The sequence below is a fragment of the Geotrypetes seraphini genome, chromosome 18, assembly GCF_902459505.1.
Source record: "Geotrypetes seraphini chromosome 18, aGeoSer1.1, whole genome shotgun sequence".
Taxonomy (NCBI): Eukaryota; Metazoa; Chordata; class Amphibia; order Gymnophiona; family Dermophiidae; genus Geotrypetes; species Geotrypetes seraphini.
This window is the reverse complement of record NC_047101.1, coordinates 7,320,328-7,333,196: the sequence shown is the minus strand read 5'-3', so window position 1 is coordinate 7,333,196 and position 12,869 is coordinate 7,320,328. Positions and strand designations below refer to the sequence as shown.

At 47.3% G+C, this 12,869-nt stretch overlaps 1 protein-coding gene across 6 annotated transcripts in view; it reads left to right on the top strand.

The window, feature by feature from the left end:
* Window positions 1–12,869, top strand: part of ARHGAP26 (Rho GTPase activating protein 26) — a 247,681-nt gene that overhangs the window by 107,423 nt on the left and 127,389 nt on the right. For all 6 annotated transcript variants that reach the window (XM_033927266.1, XM_033927264.1, XM_033927267.1 and 3 more), the window contains exons 8-10: window positions 792–921; window positions 1,007–1,107; window positions 5,416–5,510. In XM_033927266.1, the coding sequence (XP_033783157.1) occupies window positions 792–921; window positions 1,007–1,107; window positions 5,416–5,510 (326 nt within the window). The remainder of the gene's footprint in view (window positions 1–791; window positions 922–1,006; window positions 1,108–5,415; window positions 5,511–12,869) is intronic.

Sequence of the window (12,869 nt, the reverse complement as noted above, 5' to 3'; positions counted from 1 at the left end):
TTCATAGACTACTTTAGCCAATAGTACAACGTAGAGGAGATAGTTGGCTGGTCTTTCATTAGGAGCATGATAGGATGAACACAGTAGGGGTACCCAGAATTGTAGAGGTTATGACAGACAAAGCACAGTAGGCCCAGAAAACTAGATTTCAGGAAGATAATATTTCCAAGACAACTTAGAACATGTCACATATACTATGCGTGCAAAGAAACAGGGGTAGTATGAACAAAGTACACGATTCTAGTATATATGTGTATATATGTTCAATAGGTGCAAATAAATAGGATGATTGTTTATGGTTAAATAATGTCTATATTGTAAACCACCTCAGAAACGCCAACTCGGTATTGTAACACCATTACAGAAGCTCATTCAAACCGCTCTGAATTGACTTCCCAGACATTTAGTAGCAGTATAGAACATAAAAACATAAAATTGCCGCTGCTGGGTCAGACCCGTGGTCCATCGTGCCCAGCAGTCCGCTCACGCGGTGGCCCTTAGGTCAAAGACCAGTGCCCTAACTGAGTCTAGCCTTACCTGCGTACGTTCTGGTTCAGCAGGAGCTTGTCTAACTTTGTCTTGAATCCCTGCTTTCAATAAACAATAAACTTAAACCCCCCATTGCCCCAGGTACAAAATAAGTTCCTGTATATATGTAAAACACTTTGAATGTATAACCACAAAAAGATGGTATACGATTCCCACCCCCTTTCCCTCTAAAGAACGACCTCTTTTCGGTGTTGGGTGAATAAACTTCACTGATATGCTGTTTTTCATCGTTGCTCTTGTAGACTAGAAACCGTTTTGAGAGTACCAGGTCGGAGGTGGAGTCTCTGATGAAGAAAATGAAGGAAAATCCTCACGAACACAAAAGCCTTGGTTCTTATACGATGGAGGGCTACCTTTATATCCAGGAAAAAAGTGAGTAGCCCAGGTGACTGTGCGGCAGGAGGGTCAGTTGATGGCGCCCTGAATTGAATAACCGGGCTTGTTGTCTGTTGTGCAGGGCACTTTGGCACATCATGGGTGAAACATTACTGCACATATGAAAAAGAATCAAAGAGAATCACCATGGTTCCGTTTGACCAGAAGTCTGGAGGGAAAATAGTAAGTAAGCCCCAGCTGAGCAACTGGCGTAGGCCTAAGTCTTATGTCTGACGGCTGTTTGTCCATGCAGACCTGCTTTCTGCATTATTTTATTAAGAATTGCTTTTCATCTCCTTTATCACAAGGTTTCGTTCTGTTTTGGGTTTGGTTTATCTTCTGGAACTTTCTTTCAGAACAAAACCAAAATGTTCCTGAGTGCTGGTCATTATGCGTTTCCCGTGACCAGTTCATTCATGCGCATGAGCTTGTGTGTTTATATAATAACTAGTCTTATAGCCCGTTACATTAACGGGTGCTAGAATATATGTGTGTGTGTCTGTCTTTATTTTTTTTTCTCTCTCTCCTTAGCCGCTTTCTGTATTTCTGTCTGTCTTTATTTTTTTTTCTCTCTCCTTAGCCGCTTTCTGTATTTCTGTCTGTCTTTTTTTTTTTTTTTTCCTTGGCTGTCCACTACCACTCCTTGCCTGCTCCCCCTGTCCATTCTCCCTTCCTTTTACCTCCTCTGTGTCCTCCACCACCCCATCACTGCTCACCTTATCCAGCAGAAGCCCTTCTCCCTTTGTTTTACCTCCCCCTGTCCATCATCACCTCCTTCCTGCTCCCCCTGTCCAGCAGTGGGCCTGTCTTCATTTTTCTGCCCCCCTCCCTGTTCATCAGCACCTCTTCCCCTGTCCATCAACCCCTTTACTGCCCCTCCATTTCCGAGTGTTGCAGCATTTTCCTCCCACCCCATACCTTCTTCCTGAACTCCATGCCCTATTTATGTCGACATCCGCCTTGGAGGGGGGGGGAGGAAGAGAGTGAGCGAGCTTCGGGCGGCCAGCAGCCGCCGCGGCCGACATCCACATCGGGCCGCCGTGGCCGACATCCACCTCGGCGGGGGGGGGGGGGGGGGGTAGGAAGAAGAAGACTGTAAGCCGCGCATGCGCACTTCCTAGCTACAGCTCACGGAAAAGGGACGCACGCATAGGAACTGCGCATGCGCGGCTTACCGTTTTATTATATTAGATTGTCTATAATATGTGGCTATTATAGCCTGGGTGATAAATAAATCTGTATCCAAGAAACATAGACAACACTTAGGGCTTCTTTTACTAAGCTGCGTTAGGGTTTTAAGGCGTGGAATAGCACGCGCTACAATGCCAGCATTGAGCTGGCGTTAGTTCTGGCTGCGTGGTGTGGGGTTAGTGCGCGCTAAAAACGCTAGCGCACCTTAGAACGCATAACAGTAGCAAAATGATTAAATATAAACCTAACTACAATCTGTGAGGTCAACTTGGAGGTGGCAAATTGAAATCTAGTAATAGGACTAATATGTTACAGGATCAGAAATACACACATTTAACTGCACAGTAGAACAATTATTTATTCCATTTTCTCCACCGTTCTCCCAGGGGAGTTCAGAACAGTTTACATGAATTTATTCAGGTACTCAAGCATTTCTCCCTATCTGTCCCAGCAGGCTCCCAATCTATCTAATGTACCTGGGGCGATGGGGGGATTAAGTGACTTGCCCAGGGTCACAAGGAGCAGCGAGGGTTTGAACCCACAACCTCAGGGTGCCGAGACTGTAGGTTTAACCACTGCACCACTCTAGAAATTGAAATGTAGTAAAAGTGAGCCAAGTCTAGGACAATGGAGCCATTGTGACATCACTGGTGAGGTTGGCTTTTATTGGTGGAATGAGGCATTATGATGTCACAATAGCAGCTCTGGTTATCAGAGGCTGAAACTTTTCACACTATTTATTCATTCAATTTTCTATACCATTCTCCCAGGGGAGTTCAGAACGGTTTGCATGAATTTATTCAGGTACGCAAGCATATTTCCCTGTCTGTGCCGGGGGGAGGAGGGGGGCCACACAATCTATGCAATGGGGCGATGGGGGGATTAAGTGACTTGCCCAGGGTCACAAGGAGCAGCGTGGGTTTGAACCCAAAACCTCTGTCAAGATCTTCTGCATTTCTGCTTATGTAAATCGGATAGTACAGAGGAAATTATTTTAGTGATGTCACAAGTGAAATTCAGCTCTTTGCACACTCTTCCCTGTTCAAAAAAATATTCATAGACAAAAGCAAGCAGAAGCATCTTGCAGGTATTGTGTACCAAGGGTATGTGCGTTTTCCCCTTGAGCCCTGGCCGAAGTCCATGAGTAAAAAGTACCTGCAGACTTTCTCCAAGAATGCTCCGCTTGAAAATTGTGATTGTAATTTCAGCTGTTATTAACCTGCATCTAGCCTTGTTGATTTGTGACTGACTTTAGCAAGAATGCCTTAATGATACACCAAAGAAATTTAGATTTTTATCCCACAGCTATTAACAAGACGTTGGACTGTGCACCGTGGTGAAAAAAGAAAGACCTTATGTAAAAATGCAATTACCCAACAGATTAAGTTCCTGTTTTCTTGGCTGGCTGCTTCACAAGAAATGAAACGTCCGTGTTTGTCCGCAATAAGGTTATTAGTTCCACTGACGCTCTTTAGCGATATGGCGTCCGCAGACGGTTCCAGAAGTTCTGTATTAGCAGAAGAATGGAGCATTTAACAGCTTGTGCACAAGTATTGGCCCAGTCATTCATTCAGGGCCGCAGGGGGTTATTACTGGTCTCCCGTGGTGTGTCAAGTTCTCTTAGGCAGCAAAGCACACATGCCAGGTACCTGTCACTGTCTTTTTCAACAGATGTGCTGAGAGTTGAGTCGGTTCAACGAATGGCCACCAGGATGGTCTCGGGACTCAAAGATCTCCCGTATGAGGAAAGGCTGAATAAATTGCAGCTGTACTCACTCGAGGAACGTAGAGAGAGAGGAGACATGATAGAGACGTTTAAATATATCACGGGCCTTATTGAGGTGGAGGATGATATTTTCTTTCTTAAAGGTCCCTCGGCCACAAGAGGGGCATCCGCTGAAAATCAGGGGATGGGAAATTTCATGGCGACACCAGGAAGTTCTTCTTCACCGAAAGGGTGGTTGATCATTGGAATGAACTTCCGCTTCAGGAGATTGAGGCCAGCGGCGTGCCAGATTTTAAAAGGAAATGGGACACACACGTGGGATCTATAGGGGGGTAAAATCAAGGGGGGGTGGGTCATTAGAGTGGGCTATTGCCCTTTTCTGCCGTCATCTTCTATGTTTATAGAACTTTCACGGAGATCTTAAATTTATAGAAATAAAACAAAGCAAAAAGATACCAAGTTTCAAGTTTATTAACAGAATTTGATTTATCGCCTATTGTAATCACTAAGCGATGTACATTACAATATATAATAAGGTAAAAAGGGGTTCACAAATTAACAACAAACATTTGACTAAAACAAACATATAGTTGGGATGGAAAAAATTAAAAGTTACAGTTTTCGTTTAAAATAGAAAAGTGGGAAAAAACAATAGGTAAGGGTACATAAAAATCTCAGCTATTAAAAAACATAATCTGCTTTAAACATTGAAGGCATCTCTAAATAGATAAGATTTTAAAGATTTTTTAAATATTAAAATGTCTTTTTCATCGCGAATATATTGGGGAAGAGCATTCCACCATAGGGGACCTGTCACAGAAAAAATATCTGCCCTTCTAGTACCAATAATTTTCAAGGAAGGAACTGAGAGAAGATTTTGGTTAGAGGAACGAAGTGAACGTTGAGTATTATAGGGTATCAAGAGTCTAGATATAAATTGGGGTTCTTCACAAGCTAAAGTTTTGAAGATGAGTAAAATTATTTTAAATGTGACTCTATGGCTGATAGGCAGCCAGTGAGAATCTTTCAACAGCGGAGAAACATGATCGTATACCGGTATACATAGGGGCCCTTTTACTGAGCTCTGGTAAGCCCTAACTTCTGTTTATCACACATACAAAAGCAGTACCACAGGGCATGCTCGGGCATCCCATGGTGGGTTTTGCTTGTGCGCATGCTACCCACGTGCTTTCTAGCGTGGGGGCTGTTTAGGGACAGAGAGTAAGTACAGCTACATTAATTGGTTAGCTCAGGGGTAGAGAATGACACGGGGACAAATTTTTCCTCATCCCCGTGAACTCATTTTCCCGTCCCGGGGCCACAATCAGCGGACTCTGTAGTTATGGATCCTAAATCCAGCCACTAAGTGTGGCCTCCACAGCCCCGGCCAACCTATGGAGCTGATGATCTGAGCCTGGATTTGAATGCATATCTCCCCCCCTCCCCCCTCCCCCAAGCATTGTGCAGCACTGCCCTCAGGAATAGCTTTATGTTGACTTTATGGAATGCAATCTTCTTCCTCTTTCTACAAAGCTCTGAATTCAGTGATTAATCTAATGTCCCGTTTCCTTTAGGGAGACGAGGAAGCTATTTTCCTAAGATCTTGCATACGACGGAAAACGGATTCGATAGAGAAGAGATTCTGTTTTGATGTGGAAATTGTGGATCGGTGAGTAGGACGCAATTAATTCAATTCTTCCCGTTCTTTCTGTTTTGTTTGTGTGGATTAAGATATCGCTTCTCTGTGATCTGATGAAGTCAAACTTCTTAGGGGCAGCATCAGATGCCCTGGGGTGAAAGCCTATTTCTTATGGGCATCCAGGCTCCCAAGTGTCCTCGTTGAATACTGCATTTAGATGTCCTCGTTTACACATGCCGCACACCTGGCATAATGGGGACCTCCAAATGTAGCAGGGGTGGGGACAGCTTACAGTATTTTCTATCTTGCCTGCCTAAATGCCAGCCCCGGCTTTGACCTGCCCGTGTGAAATCCCCCCTTTAGAAATATGCACTATGCCATTTGAGCTTCTAGAGCAGTGGTCTCAAACTCACAGCCCGGGGGCCACATGCGGCCCGCCAGGTACTATTTTGAGGCCCTCGGTATGTTTATCCTAAACGCAAAAGTAAAATAAAACAGTTTCTTTATCATATGTCTCTTTAGCTATAAATGACAATATTATTATTAAGACTTAGCCAAAAAGAAAGATTTATAAACTATAAAGAGTTTTACCTCATGCAAAATTGTCATTTCTTTAATAAGACATTCACTATTTTTTTTCTGAGGCCCTCCAAGTACCGACAAATCCAAAATGTGGCCCTGCAAAGGGGTTGAGTTGGAGACCACTGGCTTAACTGTAACCATGACATCCTGTTTGTCTTTGGGAAGCAGAGTTGAGATTGTGATGTCTAATCTAATCTCCCTCTCCTCTTCCACCAACCAGGTTTGATCACTCCCTGGCACTATACCATCAATCGACAAAAAATACACATATAAAAAAAAAAAAAAAAAAATTCCCTGGAACAATTCACCCTACCGAAACCGATTGCCTACCAACGTATGGAAACAGAATATTTGATATGTATAGTAATGTAACCTGATTTATCTTCCATTGTTATTATGTCTACACACTCTCTGTGTCATTAGTCTATACCCTCAATCTGTATTCTCCAATGTCATGTACCCTCCTGGAAATGTCCAGCTCTCTTCTTATGTAATCCGCTTTGAACCGCAAGGCACAAGCGGAATAAAAATCACTAATGTAATGTAATGTAATAATGCCTCATTCCACCAATAAGAGCCAGCCTCATCAGTGATGTCACAATGGCTTGATTGTCCTGTTCTCCCCTCTGCCCTCCAACCCAGCCAGCAGATTAACCCTTCCCCTTAACTCAGTGGTCTCAAACTCACGGCCCGCCAGGTACTATTTTGAGGTCCTCAGTATGTTTATCATAATCACAAAAGTAAAATAAAACCGTTTCTTCATCATATGTCTCTTTAGCTATAAATGACAATATTATTATTAAGACTTAGCCAAAAGGAAAGATTTATAAACTATAAAGAGTTTTACCTCATGCAAAACAGTCATTTCTTTAATAAGACATTAACTATTTTTTCGAGGCCCTCCAAGTACCTCCAAATCCAAAATGTGGCCCTGCAAAGGGTTGGAGTTGGGAGACCACTGGCCTATAGGAAGAGGAGATGCAAATGTTAAGAGCCTTAGCCAATAGGGAGAGGAGGAGATAGTGGATGCTGTGGATGGCCATCATGTTACTATGTTTCTATAACCATAAAGTTTTATGACATCACAATGCAGGTGTGAAGAGCCTTAGCCAATAGGAAGAGGAGATGCAAATGTTAAGAGCCTTAGCCTAGAGCAGTGGTCTCAAACTCGCGGCCCGCCAGGTCCTATTTTGAGGCCCTCCAAGTACCGACAAATCCCAAATGTGGCCCTGCAAAGGGTTTGAGTTGGAGACCACTGATCTAGAGGCATCCCAAATAGCACATTTTACCATTCGGCCAAATAACAAATAATGAAAAATATTATTCGTCTGAATACTAAATATGATTATCCCAGGACAAGCAGGCAGCATATTCTTAACACATGGGTGACGTCACCGACGGAGCCCTCGGTACGGACCTTTTTAACTAGAAGTTTCTAGTTGGCCGCACCGCGCGTGCGCGAGTGCCTTCCCGCCCGACGGAGGAGTGCGTGGTCCCCAGTTTCTTCGTTTCCGCGGAGCGAAGAAGACGCGTGTGTTTTTTCAACGGCCGTTGAAACCACTTTTTTGCCTTCCCGCTCGCGCTTTTTTCCTTATTTTTTCTCTCTTTACCTTCGGGTTTATTTTTCTTTGATTTGCAAAAAAAAAAAAAAAAAAAAAAACTTTGCTTTTTCGCCTTTTTTCTTTCGTTTTTGCCCCGGCGGGGCCTGTTGCCAGTATACAGGCCTCGGGCTTCGATTTTGCGGAGGCTATCTTCCCCTTCATGCCCCCGCAGGTCGGTTTTAAGAAGTGCCAGCGGTGTGCACGCCCGATCTCCATAACTGACCCACACAATTGGTGTTTGCAGTGTCTGGGTCCGGAGCATCGGGCGGACTCCTGCACCCGCTGTGCCACTCTTCAAAAGAGAACCCTTAAAAACCGAAGAATTCAACAAACTCTTCTCTTCGGCACCGAGTCGGCGATGGACTCCTCACCTTCAACGGCGGTACCTCAAAAATCGGCACCGTCGACCTCGACACCGACCGACCCCACATCGGCGTCGCTGGCGCCAGGTAAGCCGGCTAAGAAGCCTTCCTCTTCCCTCGAGCGCCCTCCAGCTACGGTGGCGACACCGTCCCTACCGGCATCGCACCGGTCCCGCAAACGCTCCGCCCCGATCTCGGTGAGTGCCTCGTCATCGGCCTCCTCATCGCCGGGGCGTGGAGCGGCATCCAAGGAACCGAAGAAAAAGAAAGCGGTTCCGATGCCACCCCTAGATGACCGTATCTCGGCCATCTTAAAGGCTCAACTCCAGGAGCAGTTGAAGAAACAACTTGAACAACTGTTGCCCACTATCCTGGCACCGCTCCTTCCGGTACCAGACCGGCCCGAGCCCCGTACCGAGCCCCCGGTGTCCACCCCTTCGGTACCGGTGAACACCTCCATGCCGATCCTTTCGGCCCAACAACTTCATGGCGATCCGGTGGTTCATTCTCAGGCCACATTGGATCCTCCTCGGCACCAGGCGGTACGGCATTCTTCTCGGGACCGAGATCGACGCCGATCGTCCTCCCCTGGTACCGTTTCGGTGCGCTCTGGAAAGTCTTTGTCCAAGACCCGCCACACCGCGCCCTCCACCCCGGTGTCTCGACATGCACCAGAGGTCAGGGACCCTGACTTATGGGAGGAAACTCCCCTCGGTACCGAGGAGGATCCCTCCTCATCTGATGAGGAACCATCGGCACCCGATGCCACCTCTAAACCAGAGCAGTCCTCATTTTCTAAATTTCTGAGAGAAATGTCTGCTGCCCTGTCTCTTCCCCTAGAATCTGACTCAAAAAAGTCTCAAGCCTTTCTAGAGGCTTTAGACTTTGAACAACCTCCTAAGGAGTTCCTCAAGCTTCCCGTGCATGACATCCTACGGGAAACGTTCTACAAAAACTTGGAAAATCCCCTTACGGTACCGGGAGCCCCCCGTAAACTGGACAACCTTTACCGTGTCATCCCTATTCCTGGATTCGACAAATCTCAATTGCCCCATGAGTCTCTTCTGGTGGAATCCACCTTAAAAAAGACTCAGGGCACCAGTGTTTATGCCTCTACCCCTCCTGGCAGAGAAGGTAAGACCATGGACAAGTTTGGCAAGAGGCTTTACCAGAATGCCATGCTTGCCAACAGGGCGAACAACTATTCCTTCCATTTTTCTTTCTATCTGAAACACTTGGTCCAGCAACTGTCTGCCCTCCAGAAGTACCTGCCTGAGCGCAAGGTCCTGCTATTCCAACAACACTCATCTCAAGCCCCCCTCCTCCTGAGGGAGGTTCAATCCCTCCTCCTTCTCAATGCCATCGAAGAAGTACCTCCAGATCAAAGGGGTCAGGGATTCTACTCCCGCTACTTCCTGGTACCCAAAAAGACGGGAGACCTCCGTCCCATTCTCGATCTCAGGGACCTCAACAAGTGTCTGGTCAAGGAGAAGTTCAGAATGCTCTCCCTTGCCACGCTCTACCCTCTTCTTTCTCAAAACGACTGGCTATGTTCCCTGGACCTCAAAGAGGCCTACACTCACATCTCCATCAATCAGAATTCTCGCCGCTACCTGCGGTTCCAGGTGCTGCACCACCACTATCAGTACAAGGTGCTACCGTTCGGCCTCGCTTCCTCACCCAGGGTCTTCACCAAGTGCCTTATAGTGGTAGCGGCCTTCCTCAGGTCGCACAACCTCCAGGTGTTCCCCTACTTGGACGATTGGTTGGTGAAAGCACCTTCATCTCAACTTGTGCTACAGGCTACTCATCACACCATCTCTCTCCTCCACCTCCTGGGGTTCGAGATCAACTACCCCAAGTCGCATCTGCTTCCCACCCAGCGACTTCAATTCATTGGAGCAGTTCTGGACACCACACTAATGAGGACTTTTCTCCCCTCCGATCGTCAGCGGACCCTGCTCCACCTCTGTCGTCAGGTGCTCACGCATCCCTCCATTCCTGCCCGACAGATGATGGTCCTCCTGGGTCACATGGCCTCGACGGTGCATGTCCTTCCTCTGGCACGTCTCCACCTTCGCACACCTCAGTGGACTCTCGCCAACCAATGGTCACAGACTACGGATCTTCTTTCTCATCCCATCTCTGTGACATCATCTCTTCAGCGATCTCTCCAATGGTGGTTGAACTCCTCAAATCTTTCCAGGGGTCTACTTTTTCATCTGCCCCCCCACTCTATGATCATCACCACAGATGCGTCCCCCTACGCGTGGGGAGCTCACCTAGGAGATCTTCGCACCCAGGGACTTTGGACCCCACAGGAGCGTCGTCATCACATAAATTTCCTGGAACTCAGAGCCATGTTCTACGCCCTCAAGGCTTTCCAACATCTTCTCTGCCCTCAAGTCCTCCTCATGTGCACAGACAATCAAGTCGCCATGTACTACATAAACAAGCAAGGCGGCACCGGATCTCGCCCCCTTTGCTTGGAGGCTCTGCGCATCTGGACCTGGGCCACGGACCGCAATCTCTTTCTCAGGGCGGTCTATATCCAGGGCGAACAGAACTCTCTGGCCGACAATCTCAGCCGCATCCTTCAACCTCACGAGTGGACGTTGGACCCTCCGACTCTGCTCTCCATCTTTGCTCGATGGGGCACTCCGCAGGTGGACCTCTTTGCAGCACCTCACAACCATCAGCTGCCCCAATTCTGCTCCAGACTCTTCTCTCCTCACCGTCTGGCTCCGGATGCATTCCTGCTCGACTGGAGGGATCGGTTCCTGTATGCCTTCCCTCCACTTCCTCTGATGTTGCGGACCTTGTCCAAACTCCGCAAGGACAACGCCACCATGATTCTTATCGCACCTCGGTGGCCTCGCCAACACTGGTTCTCACTCCTGCTCCAACTCAGCTCCAGGGAACCCATTCTCCTTCCTGTGTTTCCTACTCTACTTACGCAGCAACATCAGTCTCTACTGCATCCCAATCTGTCTTCGCTCCACCTGACAGCTTGGTTTCTCTCGGGCTGACCTCTCCAGAGAACCTATCTCAGCCGGTCCGCCTCATCTTGGATGCCTCCAGGAAGCCGGCCACCCTCCAATGTTACCATCAGAAATGGACCAGATTCTCCTCGTGGTGTCTCCGGCATCATCAGGAACCCACCTCCTTAGCGGTGGAAACTGTATTGGAATATTTGCTCTCACTGTCCAATGCTGGCCTCAAAACTACCTCTATCAGAGTCCACCTCAGTGCCATCACTGCATTTCATGAGCCTATTCTCGGAAAACCCCTCACGGCTCATCCTCTGGTTTTCAGATTTATGAGAGGTCTCTTCAATATCAAACCGCCTCTCAAGCCTCCTCCTGTCGTCTGGGACCTCAATGTGGTTCTCTCAGCACTCATGAAACCTCCGTTTGAGCCTCTTGCTACTACTTCGCTCAGGCTTCTTACCTGGAAGGTGCTTTTCCTAATTGCCATCACCTCTGCCAGGAGGGTTAGCGAACTGCATGCACTGGTTGCTGACCCACCATTCACTGTTTTTCACCATGACAAGGTTGTTCTGCGTACCCACCCTAAATTCCTTCCCAAGGTGGTCTCGGCTTTTCACCTCAACCAGTCCATTGTGTTGCCCGTCTTCTTCCCTAAGCCTCACTCGCATCCTGGGGAACAGGCGTTGCACACGCTGGATTGTAAGCGTGCCCTTGCTTACTACCTTGATCGTACCAGAGCTCACCGAACATCCCCTCAGCTGTTTTTATCTTTCGATCCCAACCGTTTGGGTCGTCCTGTCTCCAAACGGACACTTTCAAATTGGCTTGCTGCCTGTATTGCTTTCTGCTATGCTCGGGCCGGTCTCTCACTGGAAGGAACTGTCACGGCCCACAGAGTCCGAGCTATGGCTGCTTCTGTAGCTTTCCTCCGTTCCACGCCCATCGAGGAAATCTGCAAGGCGGCCACTTGGTCCTCAGTTCACACGTTCACTACTCACTACTGTCTGGATGCGTTCTCCAGACGGGATGGACACTTCGGCCAATCTGTGTTACAAAATTTATTTTCCTAATGGCCAACCATCCCACCTCCCTCTTTGTTAGCTTGGAGGTCACCCATGTGTTAAGAATATGCTGCCTGCTTGTCCTGGGATAAAGCACAGTTACTTACCGTAACAGGTGTTATCCAGGGACAGCAGGCAGATATTCTTACGTCCCACCCACCTCCCCGGGTTGGCTTCTTAGCTGGCTTATACTAACTGGGGACCACGCACTCCTCCGTCGGGCGGGAAGGCACTCGCGCACGCGCGGTGCGGCCAACTAGAAACTTCTAGTTAAAAAGGTCCGTACCGAGGGCTCCGTCGGTGACGTCACCCATGTGTTAAGAATATCTGCCTGCTGTCCCTGGATAACACCTGTTACGGTAAGTAACTGTGCTTTATGGCCATTGAGCTTTAGCATAACAAATAATGAAAGAAGCAGCGTGAAATCAGAGGTCAAGTATTTTTTTTTTTTTTCAGTAAGATTTAGCACAGTAGAGCCTCGGATTATTCGTAATTTATTTTAAATCACTATTTGGCCGAATACGAATAATGTGTTTGGGGTGCTATTCAGGACCAAATCGAATATGAATATTCTGTACAGCCCTAACTTGCAGAATACCTGTTAGGCAACCAATTGGCATTTCTGTGGTAAGTGTTCACTTAGGTGTAAAAATGTCAAGATTTTGTGCATTTTAGGTGTGCAATCAGTGTGCGAGTTGGTAAGAGGCTTTTACAGAATTGCTTTCCATTGTTATGTTAAAAGCTCAATGCCCATTATTCAGATTCGGTATTTGGTATCACGTCTTCTACTGGG